Source organism: Crassostrea angulata, chromosome 3, assembly GCF_025612915.1.
Source record: "Crassostrea angulata isolate pt1a10 chromosome 3, ASM2561291v2, whole genome shotgun sequence".
Classification (NCBI taxonomy): Eukaryota; Metazoa; Mollusca; class Bivalvia; order Ostreida; family Ostreidae; genus Magallana; species Magallana angulata.
The window spans coordinates 51,372,295-51,385,795 of record NC_069113.1 but is presented as its reverse complement, the minus strand read 5'-3'; the positions used below and the strand labels follow the sequence as shown (position 1 = coordinate 51,385,795).

Sequence of the window (13,501 nt, the reverse complement as noted above, 5' to 3'; positions counted from 1 at the left end):
CCCCCCCCCCCCACACACACACACACACCCCACACACACACTTTTTTGCAAAGTTATACGCGTACATAACCATAGACAAAGACCTTTTTTCTTGTCAAGATTTTTTATATAAATCTAGCCGCCCCCACTTTCAATTTGCTTCCGACGCCACTGATGGTGCTTTGTATATGAAAAAAAAATCGTTTTCAAATACACAGGATGAGAAATATAACGTATGTAACTTCACACCGATCTATGAAAGTAATACGATGACAAGAGTGGACAAAAAGAATTTTTTCAGTTTCACTCATAGCTGTGGTTATTAAAGAGAATATATACACATGTTTCCATTTTTCTTTTCATATGAGGTACTTCAGTACAGTAAACGATAGGTAATGTACAAAGAGAACTCAGACTTGATCGGGCCTGTACCTACCTGTGGTCTCGAGTTTATTTGAAGACCCCCCCCCCCAAACCGATAATTCTTCCGTTTTTATCCGCTTTTTAAGATATAAGACATCCCTAATGCGTTTTTGAAGTGCAAGCATTTTCATAACAATTTGACGCCATATTTTCCAATGATAATAAAATTTTAACAGAGTTTAAAGGTAAATTCTTAGGTGCAGATATAATTGAAGCATCGTTTATTGTAATGTCAGCTGTAACGTTGTTGACGATCTGAGTTTGTACATTTTACCAGCTTCACCTGTTCACGCCGTCTACTGTCCCTGCTTATAAAAAAAGTTGAACAGGCAGAAAATTCGTTTGAACAGGGCCGTACAAACAGCGTATATACGCCACTGGTTTGAATGTTTTTGTTGCATTGTATCTTGCCTTTTATCAATCTGTTTGATTTTTTGCATTATAGTGTTGAACACTGATAATCAGTTGCAACTTAATCGGCATGTTTTGTGAAGATGATCTGTAGAACAAAAATATATATGACCATTGAACACCCAAACATTAAACTCCTATAAAGAAATCTAATCTTTATTTTCTAAGACGCATCACCCATCTTTCAGGGTGTGCCAAGGTAAAGGCACACACTATCCGTGGATAGAATGATCTATCATTAAAATAATATTTTCATACAGACCAGGCCTAAACTCTGCTCCGGAAAGAAATAATCATTAATGTATGAAAAAACTAATATTATACCTAAAACAGATGTTTCACAGACACAGTTAGATTATTCTTATAAAGCAGTATTCCAGTTTTACATACTATCTCGCACTTCATTAAAAAAAAAAAAAGAAACCTGGGGGGGAAAATTGAGGTTATTTTGTTTTTTGGACTCGAAATATTAGTACTGGTATGCTTCCTTTGATAAATCCAGGTCTCAATACATTGATGTGTTTTCATATATTTCTTGAGCAATAGTGAATACTGGCAAGAATATGTATTACATATAGTTGTTATACTTTCATGTTAAATACTGAAATCTGATTGGTTAAGACGCAGTTAATAATATTTTCTATTACCCTCAGCGTTAGTAACGCACTTAGCAACGGGTAACATTAAAAAATGTTATATGCGCGAAAATTATGCGCGTACGGTTCGCTGTATAATTCACGTTATTCCTATATAAAAGCAGTAAAATTTTCTTAAAAATTAAGACATTCAGTATAACAAATTAAATAGTGCCTGTTTGGGAGGGTAACAGTTGAAATTGACACCCCGAGAAAACCATTGTCAACCGACCAGGTTTTCTCGGGGTGTCAATTTCAACTGTTACCCTCCCAAACAGGCACTATTTATATAATTCTCATTATTAAATATATACATGTATTTGTTAAGTTCGTAAGGTTGAGTCCCATTCTTGATATTTTTAATCTTGCCAATTTTGTATATCATGACAAATTTGAGAGCCTTGGCTCCTTAATGTGTTTCATATGTCTTTTTATCATTTACAATTTATGCAATATCTTATCAATGTTAAACTATTCTCAATTATAAAAAGAAAGAAAGTGTTTATAAACATCTTTTCAAAAAAGGATAGCCCATAGATTCCCTTGAAATTACTGGGATCAATATGTATGTACATGTATATATTTTCAAGTTCACTGCATATTTGATATATTTCAGACTGCCATGGGTACTAGAGTCTACATTGGCCATTTATCTTATCATGCTAGAGAGCGAGATGTAGAGAGGTTCTTCAAAGGCTATGGTAGGATAAGGGATGTCATGTTAAAAAACGGCTATGGATTTGTGGTAAGTTTTTTCTTCAATGAAGTTATTGAAATTAAAATTTGAAAAAAAAGATATATTTATTACACTATTTGCGACGTGAAAAAATGTTAAATTTCAAATATATAAGATCAGATCAACATTTGCTATTGTCAGTGGTAAAATTTGTATGATATTTGTTCTTAATCATCTAAAATACTCTATTTTCTTTTAACAGGAATTTGATGACTACAGAGATGCTGATGATGCTGTGTATGAACTGAATGGAAAAGAACTTTGTGGAGAAAGGTGGATATTTATGCATTGAAACTCAAGAGGAGGCCTCTGTCAAGATATTGTTGCTTTGCTCTCTCCTGATGTAATATGGGTTTTGGATTTTCTTTTCAGGGTGTCCATTGAGCACGCTAGGGGGACAGTTCGTGGTGGGGGTGGAGGGTACCGGGGAGACAGCTACCACAGGGAGAGTAGCTACAGCAGGAGACCTATGTGGATAGATAAGTAAGTCATCAAGGAAATCCATTCAGACTCAGTATTGACTTAAATGATTTCCAGTTTGAATACAAAACAATTATTAGGTCTTATGTTCAGATTTTGTATTTTTGGACCACCAGCGTACACATTTTGATAGTTAATTTTCCATTTTCAGCAGAAAAAAAGAATATTATTTCAGAAGATGTTTATTAAGTGAATTAATACAGTTGAAATAACTTTAGCTTTTATGTTATCCTAAGTGATTATCAATGCTGGTGATAACAAGAATCTATCTACACTCCTGACTTTTGTTTTTTAAAGATATGGTCCACCAACTAGAACAGAGTATCGAGTTATCGTTGAGAATCTGTCGTCTCGTGTCAGCTGGCAGGTGAGATGCTATTCATTATCATCATCTCTCAAACTTACTCATCATTTCCTCTTTTTCAGAATTTCCAGTCTACACCATTGATTATGACTTTTCATGCAGACATTAAAATACACTCGCAGATTTTTTCAAAAATTTTATGTGAAATCATTAAATGAATCTATATTAATTTTTTTGCTAAATGGATACATCATAATTAAATTTTGATCATTTCTCTCATAAGCTTGCGATGCTGTAGATGTCAGAAGCCTCGATGACTGAGGGCTCTGATGAGAGGGGTGTGACTGCTAGATGATTGACAGTCCCTGATGTTTTCTGGCTGTGTCTCTCTGTCGATGTGATGAGGGGTGCAGGGGTCTGGCTGTTCTATGTAGATGTAGAGTGATGGTTGTCCACGATGTAGACTGGCTGTTAATCACACATCAACAGCCAGTCTAGAATAGGGATGATGATGATGATGATGATGATCTGTGAAAATGAAAAAAAAATGTATTTCAGAACAGTCAGCTTTATAAGTGATTAGGCATGAGACCTTTAACCTCAAATTTGACGGATGTGTTTCACACTTTATTTTTAGTTTACTGATTTTTCAATTCACAAAAAAGAAAACATTAACAAAAATATACATGTATGTACATGTATATATATTTATATATATAGACATGAACATGCATTGAAAGCTGTTTATGAAATGCCAAAAAAAAAATGTTTTTTGGTTGGGAAATGAGCAAGTTTGTCGAAGTCAAGAAGTGAAGATTTGATGTTGATTTTCTGATGACGTCATGGTGATGTCAGATGCTCTAGAGATCACAGCCATTCAGAGGGTGCTTGATGTCCTTTCAGATGTTTCTTTCTAGAAAATTATCACAGGAGGTAATTTATTAATGTTTAGTTAACATCTGTAAAATCAGCAACCATTGGTTGATTATGGGGTAGGAAGGATGTTGTCATTTGGAACTTGCCTAATATTTTAAAGAAAACATGCTACTCATCCCTGCTCCTTCCTCAATTCCCAAAATAAATAATGGAAAGGAAACAAATGCACATCCAGGTAACAGAAAGCCGTATTCATCAAGAGGAAATAAGTACCACCTTCTAATTTGTTTGGTTTGTATACTCCTATACTCCTGTCAAACAAGTGAATTAAGATCCCTGACTGAGTGATACAAATTCAGTGACAATCCGTTGTATGCTGACTCGGGTCCTGTTTAATATATGTACTTTGCACATACTTTATTTACTAGCACAATAATCAAAAGAAAATGTTTGACAGGAAAATGTATAGACATAAATTTGAAATGAGTGTTATCCCTAAACTAAAGTGAATGATGATAAATGATGCAAAATAGTAACTAAACTTTTTAAAAGCATTGATTCTGATTAAAAAATTGTGAAGAACGTTTAGCTTCACTCAGAGGGAATAATTATCAGTGGAAACTTCTTGTATCATTGGATGATTGTTGATGTACACTCGGTTGTGATTTATGACAAGTACATATGTCATTGAAATCTTTTTATTTTATCAACCAAAAAAAAAAATTTGAGTATCTCTTTCCCGTGAGAAAAAGCAGCAATAGATGCATTTAATTTTGGTTTAATTTGCATAAAATGTGCGCTGTTTGAGAGTAGTAATTCAATTACAGGGCATAAAAAGAATCCTTAGAGATTTTAAGACTCTTGAATCACCAAATCTGTTAGACAAACCATGTTTTAAGCTAGAAATCTGAGTACAATGCAAGTTATTGCATTGTGAACTTTCTAAGAAAATATACGCATTATGCCCAACAACGCTTTTTGTCAAATTCAAACATGGTATAAAATTCATTCATTTTAACTATCAATACATTTAGTACTCTTTATTAAAAAAAGAACATTTGGGTCATTTTAACATCATATTTGAAAGTATATATAGTTTCCCTTGATCTGGTGCTTTATACCAATTGCCTTGGCCTTTGGTTGAGTTTAAGCTATGTAAGATATTTACAACCGAGATTCTATCTACTTACCTCCTTTTCCATTGACAACATTTATATTGAATTATTCTCAGTGATGATATACCCCATTGAACAAGTTGTTTCTATTTCACTTGACCTTACCTTAATAAAAATGATTTTAATTAGATACGTGTATATTGGTAATATTTTTAGTAAGCCCAAAGGTTGCTGATTTAGGCATGGATTGGTAGGTGACATGTTAGGTTCGTTCTTTTTCTCCCTGCATAAATTTGTATCTGATTTTGTTCAGTTTGAGCCATCCATATTTTGTATATTGAAGGATCTGAAAGACTACATGAGACAAGCAGGGGAGGTCACCTATGCTGATGCCCACAAACAGCATAAAAATGAAGGGTGAGTAAGCAATGATTAAATGTTCTGTACAAACAAAAAAAGTGCTCATCACTGTATAAATTGATTGAAAAAACAAACAGGTACATTTGTGATGGTTATGCACAGATATATGGCAGATAACCAGTACTTCTTTTAATGGAAAGTTAACATTTGAAGAAAAAAACATTAAGCACAAATTATTTAATTTCAGAGTTGTAGAATTTGCTTCTTACTCTGATATGAAGAGAGCACTAGATAAGTTGGATGAAACGGAGATAAATGGCAGGAAGATTCGTCTGGTTGAGGACAAGCCAAGGCGAAGCAGGAGGTATGGCAAGCCAGATGTACCGATGATTTATGATAAAGAATACTATGATACTCACATTTTGTCTTCTTATCACTTGTCATTGAACACATACTGAATTGAATGTAAATATTGGTAGTAAACAACTTCATAACTTAACTTGTTAAGGAGTTCGAGGAGTCGCTCCAGATCAAGAAGCCGGAGTAGATCTAGACGATCCAGGTCTCGCAGTCGCTCCAGAAGCCGGTCCAGAAGTCGCTCTCGCAAAAGAAGGGCCTCCTCAAGAAGTCGCAGCCGGAGCAAGTCTAGAAGTCGGAGTCGATCCAGGTCAAGATCCGCATATAGGGGCAGGTCCAAGTCAAGATCCAAATCCAGGGACAGGTCCAAATCCAAGTCAAGATCCAAATCAAGGGAAAAGTCCAAATCTAAGTCTAGATCCAAATCAAGGTCAAAGTCGAAATCAAGGTCAAAGTCCAAATCTCCTGCTAAAAGTAGGTCACCATCACCATCAAGGACCAAGTCCAGATCGAGGTCCAAGTCCCCTGCAAAGGAGGAGCCAATGGAAGGAGAGCAGAACTGATCATCAATATGAACTTGTTACACTGTAACAGTTGGACAAGATTCATCTCATTGACCTGTTTTAACCCTTTTCAAATTTAAGTTCTATCATTTTGGATTTCTTGTTGCTTCAGAGTTTTTGAACTGAATTAAGACATCAAATTTTATATTTGTTACTCAAGAAAATTTGTAGCTGTTGTTATGCTTTGTGCCGTAGAAGTTTTATTGACACAGAAACAAACACATGTTCTTGTATTATATAAGGCAGAACATTCAGATGTATGATATTTGAATATTTGAAGAATTAAATATTTGTGAAAAAATATTGTGTGGTTTAATAACTTTTATTTTCTGGTATTTACTGGCAATTCAGATTGTGCACAGACAAACAATAATGCTCATGCAACAGCAAGATTTGAAAAGTAACTAGAGACAATAACAAACCGTTAGCTGAGGATAACAAACTTCATCTTTTTACATTGGACATGGATTTCAAAGTTACAAGAAGTTGCCAAGTATCAGTTCAGTGCTTGGCTATGCTATTTTAGAAATAAGCTGCTTCAGTGAAAAATATCCAAAGTGTCACCATATTTAATAGTTTGAAGTTCAAGTTTAAACTTGTTGCAACCGTTTGAAATTACACAAGATTCTAATTCATTATTTCTTTCATTATCTTGTTTGATTGTAATGGATCAGTCGCAGAGCAACACCTAGTGTTCAACAAATCCGTCGGTTTCCAGATTTTCTATATCCACACTGCAGGACTCTGCCTGTTGGACGGACCAGACGTCCATCCGGCGGTTCATCGGCTCCACCTCTAACAGTTCCTCCTCCGTGAGGCGGGGCCACTTGACGATCACTGAGCGGGCCACAACCAACAGGAAGACGATAAATGCCACCACCAGCACCACGCAGGCCCCCGCCACCACATTCTCCTGTAGGCTGGTGTCGACGCCCATCCTACAGAGATACAAGTCACCCACGCTGTAAAAAAAACATCTCTTACGATCCCCCATTGAGACTCAAAACATGAATACGGAATGTATGGGAATCTTTGCGGATGGGGCCATCCGGAACAACTTCCGCCGGGAGCATATTATTGTTAAAAAAATCAAAATCTCTCTCTCTCTCTCTCTCTCTCTCTCTCTCTGCTTTTTTTTCTCGGCGAAAAAAAAAATTCGGCGATTTCATGGAGCGAATCTTACCTTCACACAGGTCGGGGTGTAGAATACTAAAATGTATTGTTAATTCCGTTAATTCCTTATTCAGTTTTATAGTTTACAGATCCGACTCCTCACATTCACTGCTGGTAGAAACTTTACTTTCTGTCATCTCTAAATAATTTGATTACATTCTCCCTGTAATCAATAAAGCGCTTTTGTAGCAGAACGAGAGAAAGAATAAAAGGAACTCCTGATTAGCAATACTGTCTCCATTTGGAGCCTTAACATTGTCAGATCCAGTTTGATATATCTAATTTGACAAATAAATCAGCGCGGGAGAAGAGCAAGAAGGGAGAAAACGGCAGAATAGAGGAGATGCTTAGGCGGTGAATGGCGAGAATAATTTGAATTACGTGACAGCACCAGTCACACGGAAAATCTTTTAGCATGCATTGAAAGGACCAAGGAATACGCTGACTCTCGGTTTGTCCGTGGGTTTTGTGAACTCAGAGCTCGGTCCCACGGGCATCAAGCGGCTGACTTCTTTCTTTTGTGAACCTTTGGCGAGAAGTCGTTATAGAAAGGAATATCACCAAAATGGCTAATGACGTTTACTTGCTCCCTTTAATGAATCTGTTTAGCAAAATTCAAAAGGAAAAACTCGACAATTTCACTTCATGGTTTTTTTTTTGGGGGGGGGGGGGGGTATTACTTTAATTTAATTATTTTGATTTGAAATCAATGTAGGGATCACTGGCATTGCTTCTTTGTATAACGTTTTCATAAACATATACAGAGAGATCATTTTTAGCAGATTTTTTCTAACGATTTGTATTGAGCAAGAATATCCAAGAAATGAATTTGAACTTGCATTCATCGTTTTTTCGTTCTCTGAATTCTTTTCTAGAGAAGTTGTGTGCAAACTGAAGGGTTTTCGGTCATTTGTGTTAATGTCATGTTTCTTGCAGTAATGATCTCGATAACCCATGGGAACAAATCACTGTCATTAGAGACGCATGCGTGAGGAGATGATAGATGGATTATATGTTCAGATGATGATGATGGCGGAGAGTTGGCTGTTGAATATATGAGGTGGCAGGGGATAGTTTTTTTGGTCGATGAAATGTGAGGCAGATAGTGCTCATATATGTGATTTTATTTTTCAGTGGATTTTTAAATTTGCTAAAATTGGTTTGCATGCAGGGGACACATGGTCCCAACTCTTGAGAATTTTTAAACATTTCAGAATAAAACAAGTACAACTTACATATAGCACTATAGAGAATAGCCAGGGACGGTCTCAAAATTTTCTGAAAAATTGCCCTTTTCACATTTTCACGGGTCCAGAACCACGCTCCAGTCCCGAGCAACTGCCATAAACTACCATAGAATTGGTAGCTTAATGTATACCCATGCAAATAATCACCAACTGATGGGGGGTCAATCACCTTCTTTTCGAGTGAAATTTCGTGTTCTGAACCCACCCTACTTTTCAAGCACAAAACCGAAAGTGAAAATTTTGGCCACAGTTTCGCATTTTCATTCCATATCTGATGAAAAGTGCTACCAGCAATAAAGTGTCATATATCAAGAAAAATTGACATGAGCTCCTCTATCCACAAAATGAATGCAATAAATATTCTAGTAATTTATACCCCTCAAATAACCAGCCAAACCTCAGGTTCTCCCTTTATTTCAAAAATTTATACCCCTCAAATAACAAGCCAAACCTCAGGTTCTCCCTTTATTTCAAAATTTTGACCGGGTCTTTCGTTCGAAACTATCCCCCGGGTCTTTCGTTCGAAACTATCCCTGCCACCTTTAACTTTTAGAGTTTGTTTCTCTTTAACCAAAACACTTTAAAATCAGAAAGTCCATGCAATTCTGAGTAAAACCTTTCAAATTTGGTCTGATTTCATTGAAAAATAAACAAGAGGCCCATGGGCCACATCGCTCACCTGAGGAACAATAGGTATGATAAAGTCAGCTTAATGGAGTCATAATACAATCTGGACAATGTACATTAATACATGTAGATCCTGTATAAATAAAATCCATTTTTCCCCCTTGGAACTCGGATAGCCCTGATTGCTGAAAATATTTACAAGAGCAGACTTTAATCACCGCTCCTGCACATATATAGGGACTCAACGTTATGCAGGCAGGGATGACCGCACACCTACGCAACTCAACAGGTACCAACGTTAATGCAAGCAGAGATAACGCAAGCAGGGATGACCTCACACTTGCGCCAACAGCTCAACCTAACGCAGGGAGTGCCGCACACTTGCACTAGAAAGGCCAGAACACCAGCAGGGATGACCATACACTAGTGCTCCGCCGCAACCACCACCAATACAAGCAGGTATGACCGCACACTTGTATCAATGCGATACAGGGCATAAATGACCGCACATTCTGTATCGTTGGTTAGAAAAACACGAAAATTAGAAAGTGCAGGGATGTCAACACCCTCAATCTCTCCCTACCTGTTCAAGTTTAACCCCAAACAGCCACTCGTTGCAATGCAATAGACACTGTCCCTATATATGTGCCAGCCTAAAATAATTCATAGTATCTAAAAATTGGAAATCAAAAATAAACAAACTAATCCAGCCTAACCCAAAACTACTTATGCAGAACAACTTATATACATTGAATATTTATTATTGTATAAAAATAATCATCACATTAATTGGTTAACAGTGGATGCATTAATTAAAATAATCAAGAATCAATAAATCAAGGGCAATAACCCAAAACAGTAATACAAAATGATTCTACTGAAAAAATAGCTGCCTGCTTCAATTTTATAGTCATATCACATGTTGAGTATTGCAGTTCTCAAAAAGATCCTTTACAATTGTTTATATATGGGATATTTAGCTACATCAAACTCTGAACCTTCTTGTGAGGCCGAAGAATTGTCCTGGAGCCAAAGTCTTAACAATTAAAAAGAATCACCTTGCTGATTAGTTTCTGAGAAGAAGATTTTTAAAGATTTACTCTTTATTCCTATATAAAACTTTAACACCCCCCCCCCCCCATGTGGCCTCACCCTACCCCCAGGGGTCATGATTTTCACAACTTTGAATCTACACTACCTGAGGATACTTCCCACAAGTTTCAGCTTTCCTGGCTAATTAGTTTCTGAGAAGAAGATTTTTAAAGATTTACTCTATATATTCCTATGTAAAATTTTAACACCCCCCCCCCCAATGTGGCCTCACCCTACCCCCAGGGATCATGATTTTCACAACTTTGAATCTACACTACCTGAGGATGCTTCCACACAAGTTTCAGCATTCCTGGCTGATTAGTTACTGAGAAGAAGATTTTTAAAGATTTACTCTATATATTCCTATGTAAAACTTCGACCCCCCATTGTGGCCCCAACCTAACCCCAGGGGTTATGATTTTCACAACTTTGAATCTACACTACCTGAGGATGCTTCCACACAAGTTTCAGCTTTCCTGGCTGATTAGTTTCTGAGAAGAAGATTTTTAAAGATTTATTCTATATATTCCTATGTAAAACTTCGACCCCCCATTGTGGCCCCACCCTACCCCTGGGGGTCATGATTTTCACAACTTTGAATCTACACTACCTGAGGATGCTTCCACACAAGTTTCAGCTTTCCTGGCTGTTTAGTTTCTGAGAAGAAGATTTTTAAAGATTTACTCTATATATTCCTATGTAAAACTTCGACCCCCCATTGTGGCCCCAACCTAACCCCAGGGGTTATGATTTTCACAACTTTGAATCTACACTACCTGAGGATGCTTCCACACAAGTTTCAGCTTTCCTGGCTGATTAGTTTCTGAGAAGAAGATTTTTAAAGATTTATTCTATATATTCCTATGTAAAACTTCGACCCCCCATTGTGGCCCCACCCTACCCCTGGGGGTCATGATTTTCACAACTTTGAATCTACACTACCTGAGGATGCTTCCACACAAGTTTCAGCTTTCCTGGCTGTTTAGTTTCTGAGAAGAAGATTTTTAAAGATTTACTCTATATATTCCTATGTAAAACTTCGACCCCCATTGTGGCCCCAACCTAACCCCAGGGGTTATGATTTTCACAACTTTGAATCTACACTACCTGAGGATGCTTCCACACAAGTTTCAGCTTTCCTGGCTGATTAGTTTCTGAGAAGAAGATTTTTAAAGATTTATTCTATATATTCCTTTGTAAAACTTCGACCCCCCCCCATTGTGGCCCCACCCTACCCCTGGGGGTCATGATTTTCACAACTTTGAATCTACACTACCTGAGGATGCTTCCACACAAGTTTCAGCTTTCCTGGCTGTTTAGTTTCTGAGAAGAAGATTTTTAAAGATTTACTCTATATATTCCTATGTAAAACTTCGACCCCCATTGTGGCCCCAACCTAACCCCAGGGGTTATGATTTTCACAACTTTGAATCTACACTACCTGAGGATGCTTCCACACAAGTTTCAGCTTTCCTGGCTGATTAGTTTCTGAGAAGAAGATTTTTAAAGATTTATTCTATATATTCCTTTGTAAAACTTCGACCCCCCCCCCCCCATTGTGGCCCCACCCTACCCCCGGGGGTCATGATTTTCACAACTTTGAATCTACACTACCTGAGGATGCTTCCACACAAGTTTCAGCTTTCCTGGCTGATTAGTTTCTGAGAAGAAGATTTTTAAAGATTTACTCTATATATTCCTATGTAAAACTTCGACCCCCCATTGTGGCCCCAACTTAACCCCAGGGGTTATGATTTTCACAACTTTGAATCTACACTACCTGAGGATGCTTCCACACAAGTTTCAGCTTTCCTGGCTGTTTAGTTTCTGAGAAGAAGATTTTTAAAGATTTACTCTATATATTCCTATGTAAAACTTCGACCCCCCATTGTGGCCCCACCCTACCCCCGGGGGTCATGAATTTCACAACTTTGAATCTACACTACCTGAGGATGCTTCCACACAAGTTTCAGCTTTCCTGGCTGTTTAGTTTCTGAGAAGAAGATTTTTAAAGATTTACTCTATATATTCCTATGTAAAACTTCGACCCCCCATTGTGGCCCCACCCTACCCCCGGGGGTCATGAATTTCACAACTTTGAATCTACACTACCTGAGGATGCTTCCACACAAGTTTCAGCTTTCCTGGCTTTCTGGTTCTTGAGAAGAAGATTTTTGAAAATTTCTCGAAATTTTTCATTAATTTCTAATTATCTCCCCTTGAAAATGGGTGTGGCCCTTAATTTTCACAACTTTGAATCCCCTTTGCCTAAGGATGATTTGTGCCAAGTTTGGTTGAAATTGGCCAAGTAGTTCTTTAGAAGATGTTGAAAATGTGAAAAGTTTACGGACAGACAGACGGACGGACGGACAGACGGACGACAGACAAAATGTGATCAGAATAGCTCACTTGAGCTTTCAGCTCAGGTGAGCTAAAAAGTTATGGCTGTTTAAGTATTACCCCCGGCCTTTCCCGGCTGAATCACCTTAACCTGTTTCTGTAAGGTTTTTAAGATACATCATGACTTCTTTCAACCCAAAAGACATTTTTTCTTTAAAAATCAGTTATAACAAGAAACCTTTATCCCTATCTGATGTAAAAACATTGAAATATTCACATTTAGTAACTACATAAAGGAGAATTCAACTCATATGTATCACCTATCCCCCTGCAAATGGGAATAAGAAAAAACACATTATTACTCCTTGCAATCAACTTTTTTGTTTCTAAATGGTACTAACAGGTTTAAAAACTCTGTTGGAACACAAAAGCAACCTATTTGGAACACAAAACCTTCACTTTCATCTTTTCAAAAGGGACAGGTACCTAGCCTTGAAAATGGGAATCAGGCATCTTACCCGAGGAGTAATTTCAATGTAAAACGTATTAATTGTTACTATTGTAATTTGTAAATAATGATATTCTTATATCGTAATTAGTAAATTTACATAGATCTAATAACCTATAATAGCTATGAAGTTTCCTTTTCAAAGTTTTTTGTGATATCTGTTATTGAATTCTATTTGTTTAACATGAGCGTGTAATTTTATCTAAAAAACACTTCATCACACACATTATTAAAAAAAAAAAAACATACGCCATTATCACTGCAGTTTTAATACT

General features: G+C 36.9%; 2 protein-coding genes across 3 annotated transcripts in view; both read left to right on the top strand.

Moving 5' to 3' along the window:
• LOC128176570 (ubiquitin-40S ribosomal protein S27a) overlaps nucleotides 1-13,501 on the top strand; it is a 90,564-nt gene that overhangs the window by 52,557 nt on the left and 24,506 nt on the right. The window lies entirely within an intron of this gene.
• LOC128176564 (serine/arginine-rich splicing factor 6-like) lies at nucleotides 476-6,531 on the top strand. Of its 2 annotated transcripts, none has more exons than XM_052842977.1 (8): nucleotides 476-587; nucleotides 2,065-2,193; nucleotides 2,387-2,457; nucleotides 2,557-2,667; nucleotides 2,962-3,031; nucleotides 5,303-5,376; nucleotides 5,567-5,683; nucleotides 5,828-6,530. In XM_052842977.1, the coding sequence occupies exons 2-8, from the start codon at nucleotides 2,071-2,073 to the stop codon at nucleotides 6,237-6,239; spliced, it is 978 nt and encodes a 325-aa protein (XP_052698937.1). In that variant the 5' UTR covers nucleotides 476-587; nucleotides 2,065-2,070; the 3' UTR covers nucleotides 6,240-6,530. The 2 variants fall into 2 exon arrangements, with proteins under 2 accessions (XP_052698937.1, XP_052698938.1); XM_052842978.1 differs by lacking the exon at nucleotides 476-587 and adding an exon at nucleotides 761-782 and having other exon boundaries at nucleotides 5,828-6,531.